This window comes from Melanotaenia boesemani, chromosome 19 (assembly GCF_017639745.1).
Source record: "Melanotaenia boesemani isolate fMelBoe1 chromosome 19, fMelBoe1.pri, whole genome shotgun sequence".
Taxonomy (NCBI): domain Eukaryota; kingdom Metazoa; phylum Chordata; class Actinopteri; order Atheriniformes; family Melanotaeniidae; genus Melanotaenia; species Melanotaenia boesemani.
In genome coordinates this window covers 24,739,415-24,750,255 of record NC_055700.1, presented here as the reverse complement: position 1 = coordinate 24,750,255, position 10,841 = coordinate 24,739,415, and the positions used below count along the sequence as shown (strand labels likewise).

Below are 10,841 nucleotides of genomic sequence, written 5' to 3'. Positions count from 1 at the left end.
TCCGACTGTTGCCACTGATTTTCAGTGCAGTTCTTGTGTCATTTGGCAAACCTCAGCCTTTTTCTCTTTATTTCCCTTCCCTAAGGTTGATTTCTTGACAGCCACATTTCCATGGAGACCATTTCTAATGAGGCTTCAGTGAACAGTAGATGGATTCATTGAAGGTAGCGCTGCATCAGGATTTTTTTTTTTCCTATTTCTTATAGACCATACCCTTCAGATACTGTTAGTCTGTCACATGTCACACCATGCCAATATACCAAAAAGAAATTAGCGGTAGCTCAAGACTATTGCACAGAATTGTACAAAATAGTTCATTAAGATGAAGTAAATGACTTTCTCCTTTGCATGACAGCTTTTAACAAATACTATGAAACTTGCACATTAATGAGCCTCATTAAGCATCATGCATCAACTTTAAATAATAAAGAAACCACAGATCTGAATCAATGATTTTATTTCCTCAGGTTGATTCTGTACAAGATATATTTAGAGATGATATAAAGCCCACCTCAGGCAGGGAGATCACATACCGTATGAAATACTTGTGTTGCCATGATTCAAACAAATATACATTTTAGAATCACTTCAGTGAAGATTTCCCGTTTAATACTGACCTCAATGACACGCAGGAATTCAGCTACGTGTCATAAAAACAAACCACCAATCATCAATCAGCGTTTACATTCTCAGCGTTCAGATGCAGAAACGTTACCTCCACACAAAGTCTAAACTCATAACTCTCCCAAGTTAATTTCCCTTAGCTAGCACGGCTAATTCAACAACACGTTTGCAACTTTAAAGAAGTGCTTGTTGGTCCATCTCCATCCATCGCAGCTCTTGATGCTTTACTCCTTCAGCCAGGTGAGCAGTTGGGGTGCATAGTAGGTGATGATGATGTCAGCACCTTCATCACAAAGCAGAGAAAAATCTGTTAACATCTGATCTGATTACATCTAGAGCCAAACTAATATGTTTATAGTGACACAACCAGATAAAAACACGCTGAAAAAATAAAGTATAACCCAAATCAGTACATTTTGGGAAATTCCAGTAATGAATGCTTTAATGAAGTAATGAAGTTTAGAGAATTTCAAATTAAAGGTAATAGTGGATTTCAGTTCATTCTGACATCATAATATAATAAACTTTAGTGTAAATAGATGTAAACCTCTATCTTCTTGAATCTCATTACATCCCCTAAATGACCCAAATTCCAACACTCTTTTAATGTTTTGCCAAAAATGCAAAACTATATGAACACATTCACTTTATTTGATCATTCTAACTAAATGTAAATGTATGAAACTGTGTTTTATTTGCCTTATCTGTTCATAAACCCTTATTATCCAACTCGAATCTTTAACTTCCCCCATTACCACTGGTGTGGTCCAGGGGTCTGTCGTGGGGACTCTTCTTTTCACCATTTCCTTTCCCTTGGCAATATTTAACAGTAATATTATACATTTTCAGAGCTACACAGATTTCACCCAGCTCTATATTTCCAATAAACTTAATCCCACCTTCCTCTCTAACCCACTGTTATAGTGAATGAAAATTCTAGTTTGAAGTTTATATTTTTTATTACAACTGACCTTTTTAAATAAAGTGTATTCTTATTATTATCATACTCAATGGCAAATTAGTATTTTTCGAATGATGAAGCTAAACTAAACACATCTTAGAGTTTTCCTTGTTTTGTTTTATTTAATCTGTCTGATGGGACAATGGTTTATCTTGCCTCCTGATGTCTGTGAACACATCATCTGTATTTTAATAGCTGAGGAAAATAAAAATGTCTTCCTCACTCATAATTAGTAACTTTGTCTGTTGCCCTGAAACGTTAAACACCGTCCATGCTCTGCTACTAGAGCTTTTAAAAACTTAATTTTCTCCTCCTCCTGCGTCCCCTCTCACCTGCCCGGCGGAAGGCCGTCATGGCCTCCATCACCGCGGCCCTCAGGTCGAATGCTCCGGCCTGCGCTCCGTGCCACATCATGGCAAACTCTCCTGACACGTTGTACACAGCCAGGGGGTGAGAGGGGAACTGAAGGGACACACATCAGGAAAATTATAATCATTTTTTCCTTTCTGTGTTCGGGTATCAATACAATCAATCCAGATTTCTCAGAGAAAAATAACCGTTCGCTCACCTTGTCTTTCACTTCCCTCACAACGTCCAGATATGGCAGACCTGGTTTCACCATCAGCATGTCTGCTCCCTCTCTCACATCCCTCTCCTGCAGCGCAGAGCAACAGTAAGACCTCCAGCAAGCTGCTTCAGCGGAAAACACTCGATAACCAAACATCCACACACAAACCAACTTACAACGGCACGAATGGCCAGTCCTCTTGCACCAGGAGGCAGCTGATAACAGCGCCTGTCTCCGAATGCAGGCTTCGACTGTGCAGCATCCCTATAAGCAAACACAGCAGTAAAACGAAGACTTTTCTTACATCAAAGCATCGTTTCATTCATCTGACGACACCTGATCGTGGCCGTTTACCTACCTGAAAGGACCATAATAACATGAGGCAAACTTTGCGCTGTAGCTTAGCACAGAAACCTGGATGAGGAGAGAAGAAAAAGGTTTTGCTTCCATTTTTATCACATGCATCTTTCTTCACACTGCAAGGGTTTAATCAGATCTACCTTGTTTCCTAAACCATTTGACAGCAGCGCTTGTTTTATGGCTCTGATTCTTCCATCCATCATGTCGGAGGGGGCGATGATGTGACAACCTGCAGGACATTGAAGGGAGGAGCATTTATTTAAAACATAATTACCTAGAACAAGCTTTTCGTCCTGATTGGCTGTAATGTTTGTAAGGTCTGACATGTAAAATAGAGAAGAAAAAAAAACATTTATTGGCTGTCTGTGCCATTAAAAATGACTCCTTAAGGATTTTTTTTAACTGCAGACCATCTCCTTATAGGTGCTCCTTATGATTGCTTGCTTTGTTTTCTTACAGGAGCCGTAGGATGTTTGCAGTTAAGTCTCTTTACAGGTGTAGCAGCTGGATGTCTGGTTTTCTGTTTTGGTTGTACAGTTGTTGCTGTTGTTTTCTATCTATTGTATCTTTGTCTCCTTTTTCTTCTCATCGCTCCATTTGTCTTCCTCTTTTTCCACTAAGCTTAACTTGGCAAAGCAAATTTGTTCGGCAAAACATGGCAGCCAGAAATTCTTTCTGCTTGCTATGATGACAACATCAGTATATCCAGTAGGGGGCAGAAGACAGATGTCAAATATGATGTCTCATATGATATAGGGTTTTATTATGAATGCTTTTCACTTTTTAAACAGATAGTTGTTTACTTTGTCACCATTTTCTGAACTAAAACAAAACATCTGTGTTGTTATTGGTCAAGCTGGTCAGCTGCTGGTTTATTCCCCAAATACCAACTTTAAGTCAGCAAAAAAGGGGTGAAAAGCCTGAAAACAGCCACTATGTGTGGATGTCGCTGCTTGTTCTTTATGCGTATAATAGTGGCAGCCTTTCTTCTAGCTCCATTAAAACTGCTTATTTTCTCAACTAAAGGAGAATTGTTATTAGATAAATCTGGATGACAGCGGTATAGTCTTGGTATATACAAAAGAAAGGGGTAAAGTGTGTTAATATTAAAAAGAACCAACCCTTGTGAGACACCATCATCTCTCAGATTCTTCATTGCTGATACTGACTACAAAGATATCTCTTACAGCCCAACCCAGTTATCCAGTCTACCAGGACATAACACATAATCCACAGTATGAAATGTTGCTCTAAGACCTGTTACACACCACAACTGTTCAAACTCCCTTAATTGCATGTGTGTATTCTCACATGCAGCCAGTCCAGATAAAACTTTCAGGGCTTCGCTTTGTATGGCTCAAGATGATGGACGCACCACATCTCTAGTACTCTGATCTTTTGTCTTTTTATCACATTCAGGACTCTTAACATCTGCCTACAGCAGGGCTACTCAATTCGGTCCTACGAGGGCCACAATCCAGCAGGTTTTCCATGTATCCCTGCACCAACACACCTGAGTCAAATTAGGTGGCTCTAACAGCCAATCAGGTTCTACACAATGACTCATTAATTTGACTCAGGTGTGTTGGTGCAGGGATACATGGAAAACCTGCTGGATTGGGGCCCTCGTAGGACCAAATTGAGTAGCCCTGGCCTACAGGTTAAACTGAATTGAATGGATATAAATGAAACTAAGATTCAGACAAGCCTCTGAACCCGGTGTAAATTAAATAAGGTGTTAAGACAACTTTTTAGTTAAGATGATTTAATTACTTTTCTGTTATTTCGTCTTTGATCCATCTTTTACTTCTGTTCAAATATTCCAAAATACTGAACAGGTAAAATTCTTCTTGTTACTTAAGTGATGTTGTTAAAAAATCTACTAAACTAAAGTTTAAGTGGATAATTTCAAATGTTTTGGAGCAAAAGTTCCTTTGTTCTTTGGTGGAAAAGAGAGCATTGAGAAAATGTATGATTAAATGCGTTCGATGGCCTTCAGAATCTGGATTTTCTTTCCCTTAAAAAGTTTGGTGAGTAGAAATCCTGACTGAACTTTAGGAATCTACCAGCCACATTAGCTGGTGCTCACAAAAGGTTCATTTAGAGCAGGGTGTCCAGCTCCGGTCCTCGAGGGCCACAATCCTGCAGGTTTTCAATGTGTCCCTGCTCCAAAACCACCTGACTCAAATTAATGAGTAATTGTGCAAAACTTAACTGGCTGCTGGATCCATTTCATCTGAGTCATGTGTGTTGAAGCAGCAAACACTGAAAACCTCCAGGACAGCGGCCCTTGAGTCAGGTGTGTTGAAGCAGCAAACACTGAAAACCTGCATGACAGCGGCCCTCGAGGACCGACTTTGGACACCCCTGATTTAGAGCCTTGTTTGCAATCACAACATGCACATTATCAATACTGCAGACATTTTGGCTTGTATGGACAAGCACGGGTGTATTAATGAGGGCTTCATTCCAGTTAAAGTTTGTTAGTTCTACTCTTGTGCATGTTCTATAACTGACTAGCATGCATGGGTGCAGAAGTGGAACACAGCCTTTGGTAATGCGTTTAAGATTATTACTTTACATTTAAGGGTTGTTAATATATTGCAAGTTAAAATCACAATTAAAAAAAATTTAAATTTTAAATTAAAGAAATAGAGCATGCTTTCCTATTATTGTGCAAAAATCAATGAAAGAAATATGTGAATGCAAAGCGATCATTTCTATCTGTCACATCTACACAAAAGGACAAAGTGAATGTACCAGCCCGTGCGTAGGCCAGGGCTACTTCTGCCAAGCGCAGACAGCTAGCGTCATTGTTCAGAGTGCCGTCGTCATTCAGGATACCTAAAGGTTAAAAAGAGAAAAAAATATAAAATATAAAGTATGAATATTGAACATCATTATGCTGCCTTTTTTTAAAATGTAAAACAACTGAAGGTAAACATCAGGAGGGAAACACTGACCACAATGTCCATGTGATGTGTAGGGGCACAAACAGACGTCGCACGCCACCAGCAGGTCCGGGAACAAAGATCGGATTTTTTTAACTGCCAGTACAGCAGGCGTGTCGTCCGTGTCGGCACCAGAACCCCTGTCATCCTTACAAGATGACACAAAAGAGCTTGAACAAACGGGTTTGTTGCAGCTCAGAATATGTGGCTCCTAATCCAACTTGTTTTTAAAACAGATTCCATTCTGCTGGTTTCAGGTCTGTCTGACTGAAACCAAGCTGTGGGAATATGTTCTCATGCAGACACAAGAGTTAAAGTCACAGCTTTGTGCAGCAAAACCTGCTGCAAACCAACAGCTTGCATGCATAATATTTTGTAAAATGTATCTTTAATAAGAAAGAAAAAAGCACATTGAGCCATTTACAAGGAAATACAGTCAAGTTCTTTATCAAGGTTCTCCCTTTAGTAAGACGTACCTTTGCTATTTTTGCTGGGACACCAAAAATGAGCACGCATTTCAAGCCATTCTGCACAAGCGGCTGCAACATCCCCTCCAGCTTGTTCACCCCATATCTATAAGTTAAAACCCACACACAAGAGCTGTTATGGAAAAGTAATGGAAACGCTCTTATAATGTTTCAAATTTCAAGATCTGAATGCATTTCAGTTTGTTTCTGTTGTCATGAAAGACAAAAGATATATGCACACATTTGCAGCTTTGTTTGGGAAAAAGGTCTAACGGATTCTCTTCTTATCTTTGTCTAGGTTCAGTGTTTGGCTCTGGATCCGCCCTTCCTGACTGCTTTAATCTTAAGACAACACCCTGAATGGGTATGAAGCTGTAGGATATCGCTCTCTCATTAATTCATTCATCTAAGGCCAAGCATTAAAGCATTCATCTCATCGGGACCAGATTTAGTTGCAGCTCTAGTTCTTGTGCTACAGTCTGTGTTACCCTTACCTTGCCTGTCCTGGTAGGCTGCCAATAGGCTCCACAGCATCTGGACTGTCTCTGTAACAGAAAGTGACACAGAACAAGATTGAAGTCATTATTAAACACAAATCATTCTGATTCCAGATTTTGACAGGGAATAATCCAGATCAGAACAGAAAAATTACTCACGTAATAAAGATTGGGTAGATGAGATTGTCTGGTTTCAGATTGGCTGCACAGGTCTGCCAGTATCTGAGTGTTGGGTGGAAATAACCGCTGTGGATAACGGACTCTGCTGGGGTCTGCATCTTTACCCTTGAGTGCAAAAACTACCTAAGACAAAACAAGTAGGGTGACATGGGGAACAGGTCAAATTTTTGTTTTGTCTTTCCCTCAAAAGCAAAGACAAAATATGGGACTCGCAATCTTCTTCAGCTCAGTCAGCTTTAAAAGCGAGCAAGCATGCATGGCATTGCTTTTACAAACAGCGGCTTGGCACTGTCTCACTGCAGAGTCAACACACTGCAGGTGTCTTCTATTGAATGAGTCAGTCCAATTCTCATCACCGAACACACACACTTTCTTTGTATGGGCCCATAATGCAGACTGTGGAAAAAAATAATACTGCTTGGCATTTAAAAACACAGATGAATGTGATTTTGCAATTATTTAAGGCATTTCTATCCAAATTAAAGTTTTTTTTCCTTTACACACACCAATAGTTTTTTCTAATGTGTTCTGATTAATTAAAATGCAATGAGTTATTCAGAAAATTCAAGTAGATTCATTTAAGTATTTTTAAAGCTTATCTATGCCAAAGTATAAAAATAAATACTGCTTCGGGATTAACTGAACCAAGATCGTTTTATAGCTGATTCTATCAGAAGAAACTTGGCAGGACAAAGCTGAAGTATACTACAAATTAATTACGTTTATTTCATTTTAAGGAATTGGAAATGATCAACGACTTATCACATAGTAGTAATGATAAACATTGCACAACAATGAGAACGACCAAGTTTGCACCCCTAACGGGATCTGGTCACTTAATTTTCAGACCAACGCAAGTCTAAATAAGAATCAAAGTGTCCGAAACAAATAGAAATTACAATAAAGCCCTGGTGAAATTTAACTCAACGAATCTATGACATTCAACCAGAAAATTGCCTATTACATGACATTTTGTCACCTTGCCAAATACATTAATTCGCACAAATGCGGACTGTAACAACAAATCTCAATGCTGTCAAACGTTACGTTGCTAATATATCTGTTAATATAAAAAAACAAACAAACAAAACAAACAACACTATACCAAAAAGTTCATAAACATTAAGATAAGCCAACGTGCTCACCTCTGAAGAAGGGAAGCAGCTACTCCTCCACACTTCAGTTTAGTTAGTGCAAATGTTTCTTCTTCTGTGGTGTTCACCATGACATTCTACTACTGCCACCTATTGGCTGGAATTTTGTTAGACTCAATGTGAATATGCTGCTATTATATTCCTGCAAAATAAAATATAACATGGTTGTATTTAATTTAAAAGATCAGTTGTGGAAAAATAAGCGTATTCTAACAACGGTCAGACATCTCATTTCCAGCCAAGACTACCCTCCAAACTGAGCCTATCGGCCACCGTTCAGTCTTCTCGCGATATCTTTATAGTCGAGAACTGAGGCAGAAGCTATGATGTTAACACCTTCTTAGCATCGTTGTAGCATGACAGTTTCGTAACTAACTAGATGGAGAAGAAGAACACCCGATTGTTTTTAGTGTAAGTTAAAATATTTTCACAGCAACACCACTTTTGAATTTGGGTATACACGCGTTGTGTTCGTAATTAGGGGGTTTAGCGTAATATCTTCCGTTAGCATGTAGTAGCATTCTTGTAAAAGGGAAGCTATCATCGACGTGATTGTAGATTTACAGACGTAAAACTTTCAAATGACACTGTTTTGAATTGATTGGAACCTTCGTCATCATTGCAGATATATTTTTGGTTATTAGAGAAAGGAATAAGTGTAACTGTGTTGAATCAACGTAGCACATTCTGTCTTGTTTTCTAATGTTGTTTAATTATCATTGTTCATCCCCTCATGGACATCCTCTGTTATCATTTTTAGGTTGGATGTGAAGATGTAGCCAACAGTGGGCCTTTTCTGTGGTACCCAAAAGCTCCTGTCCCAAGATAATCAGTGACCTCTCCACTGAACCCTCTGCCTCTCCAAACCTGGAGCACCTCGACTCCTAACTAGGGCTGCCCAGTGCTTGACTTGGCCGTCCTCAGTCACTCCGTCCCCCCTAGGAAAACCCCACTGACAACAGCCATGTTGTTCTCCTTGAGGGAACTGGTCCAGTGGCTGGGCTTTGCTACCTTTGAACTTTTTCTCCACCTGCTAGCTTTGTTGGTCTTCAGCATGCTGGTTGCTCTGCGGGCTGACCTGTTTACCCCAAAGTTGAGCTGGTGGCTGGTGTTTGTTCCACTGTTTGCTGCAGACGGCCTCAGCACCTACTTCACGACCATCGTGTCCATCCGACTTTACCAAGAGAACGAGAAGCGGCTGGCAGTGCTGCGACTCCTCTGGGTGCTGACGGTGCTCAGCCTGAAGCTGGTGTGCGAGGTTCTGCTTTGCCAGAAGCTGGCAGAGCAGGAGCAAGCCAGAGACCTCTGGTTTGGTCTCATTGTTTCCCCACTCTTCATCCTGCTGCAGCTGCTCATGATACGAGCGTGCCGGGTCAACTGAGGGGAGGCTGTTTTTAGAAGAAGTGCTTTCACATCACCAACAACACTGAATCAGAAAGCAGTCTCTGTCTGCCATTTGAGATTTAAAACATAAAATTGGTGTCATTTTTCTTGTGGCTCATTACCACCTTTTTTTTTTGTTTGTTTTTCTTGACAAATGAAAGGGGAAGAAATTAATATTCCAGTTTACACATCAATCAAGTTCTCCAATATTTGAGTTTCACATAATTCTGACTTCAGCAGGAAGTTTTCTTGCATGTTTCAGTTAAGATGCAGTAGTTTTACTTGTATATTCAACAATAACAACTGGATTGTTGCAAGTTTTTCCAGGACCTTCTTATTTATTATCAAGATGAGTTACCACTGTAAGCACTTGTGGTACCTTTTATGAGGATGAATGATAACAAAATGTGTCATATTCAGACGTGGATTTGGAACATAGCAGTGCCTCCACATTGTGCAGTCAATGGTAGACAATGAGCCATGAAGAAAAAATATACTAGAGTTATGTTTTAATGTGAACAGAACATATGATTTTAATAAACTAGTGAAACCTTCACGCAGTAATGATCGGGGCAGCAGTTTGAGTTAAAAATCCCATAAAGCTGCTGCAGCTTTATTACTTGTATTTTCTGCCCAGAGTAAGATGCTGCTAAAGAGCAAAAAAAAAGGTTTATTGCCTGTTGTTGGGAGTGTCATACAATATCACCCTCCCATTAGTAAGAATGGCCTGCACAGAAAGAAACTTTCTGAAACCTGTCAGGTTACTGTCTTTTTTTTTCAGTACAGAATAACTGAATGTGATATCCATGAGCAGTAGATTGTGTGCACACATCTTTCCCTAAAAGTTGCTGTTTACTTTCACAAATTAAAATGTACTTGATCAGTTTTGATCCTACCTTGTATATGTACCGCATGTATTTATGGCTTTGTTTTAATTTAATTTTGATGTATAAATATGTGTGATATGTATATGTTGAATAAGCAGTTCAAAAGTTATTTATGTAAAAAATTTTTGGGGGGGAGGGGGGGGGGTTTGTCATCTGTGTGTATATATATATGTAAATAAAACACGTTTAACCAATGTTTAAAGAATATTTGGTTAGCGTACCAGTAGTGCACGAAATGTTGCCACAAGGGGTCGCTGTTGCTGCTACTATTGAGAAGGGGCGTGGTGTGCAACCATGAGGTTCTTCTAACTATATTTATCTTACCAGTATAAACAGTATGTTAAAGTAGTAAAATACTTAAAAAATATTATTTTTAACAATTTGGTTTCTGTTTACTTCTGTCCACTGATAGGCTACGTTCTATTTTTTTATTTATTTTACCACACAGTACCTGGAATCAATAAACCTGGATATGAATCAGATAACATGTTATCTCTACGATGCAGTGTCATCAACCAAGTCTCAGAAAAATACAACGTAGGCCATTAACTTCCGCGTGTTTTTTTTTGTTTTTTTGTTTTTTTTTCTAGGTAGGTAGGTATATCTGATTTTTATCTATGTATAGCCTGTAAAAGATACGCCAATAAGGAAATAATTCACATTTGACCCTTCTATCACGGCTTGATCATCATCTTTATTGGCGGTCTTTAGGGAAACTGAGCGTTATTATGGTGGTTTGGCGATAAATATTTAATTAGTTACAGTAATATCTTGTACCCAAGAATAACCCACTTAGTGCTGATTCATGT

General features: G+C 39.2%; 2 protein-coding genes across 3 annotated transcripts; one reads left to right on the top strand and one right to left on the bottom strand.

The window, feature by feature from the left end:
* Positions 1 to 440: 440 nt before the first annotated feature.
* On the bottom strand, positions 441 to 7,831 carry alad (aminolevulinate dehydratase). 2 transcript variants are annotated; one of them, XM_041969989.1, is made up of 12 exons: positions 7,754 to 7,831; positions 6,588 to 6,731; positions 6,426 to 6,476; positions 5,941 to 6,037; positions 5,477 to 5,612; positions 5,274 to 5,357; positions 2,654 to 2,742; positions 2,512 to 2,567; positions 2,330 to 2,417; positions 2,154 to 2,240; positions 1,918 to 2,047; positions 441 to 907 (listed from the first exon to the last, which is right to left on the bottom strand). In XM_041969989.1, the coding sequence occupies exons 2-12, from the start codon at positions 6,704 to 6,706 to the stop codon at positions 849 to 851; spliced, it is 996 nt and encodes a 331-aa protein (XP_041825923.1). In that variant the 5' UTR covers positions 6,707 to 6,731; positions 7,754 to 7,831; the 3' UTR covers positions 441 to 848. The 2 variants fall into 2 exon arrangements, with proteins under 2 accessions (XP_041825923.1, XP_041825924.1); XM_041969990.1 differs by having other exon boundaries at positions 6,588 to 6,727; positions 7,754 to 7,810.
* Positions 7,832 to 7,943: 112 nt separating this feature from the next.
* Positions 7,944 to 10,141, top strand: tmem203 (transmembrane protein 203). The gene is made up of 2 exons (XM_041969991.1): positions 7,944 to 8,173; positions 8,523 to 10,141. Exon 2 carries the CDS (start codon positions 8,727 to 8,729, stop codon positions 9,141 to 9,143), a length of 417 nt encoding a protein of 138 aa, XP_041825925.1. The 5' UTR covers positions 7,944 to 8,173; positions 8,523 to 8,726; the 3' UTR covers positions 9,144 to 10,141.
* The last annotated feature ends 700 nt before the right edge of the window (positions 10,142 to 10,841 follow it).

Excerpts from the sequence above, each read along its gene's own strand:
- alad (XM_041969989.1), bottom strand. The coding sequence starts at position 6,706 with ATGCAGACCCCAGCAGAGTCCGTTATCCACAGCGGTTATTTCCACCCA. Across the intron at positions 2,418-2,511 it reads TGTTATTATGGTCCTTTCAG|GGATGCTGCACAGTCGAAGC; the intron begins GTAGGTAAACGG and ends GTTTGCTTATAG. Across the intron at positions 2,241-2,329 it reads GACTGGCCATTCGTGCCGTT|GAGAGGGATGTGAGAGAGGG; the intron begins GTAAGTTGGTTT and ends TCTGCGCTGCAG.
- tmem203 (XM_041969991.1), top strand. The coding sequence starts at position 8,727 with ATGTTGTTCTCCTTGAGGGAACTGGTCCAGTGGCTGGGCTTTGCTACC.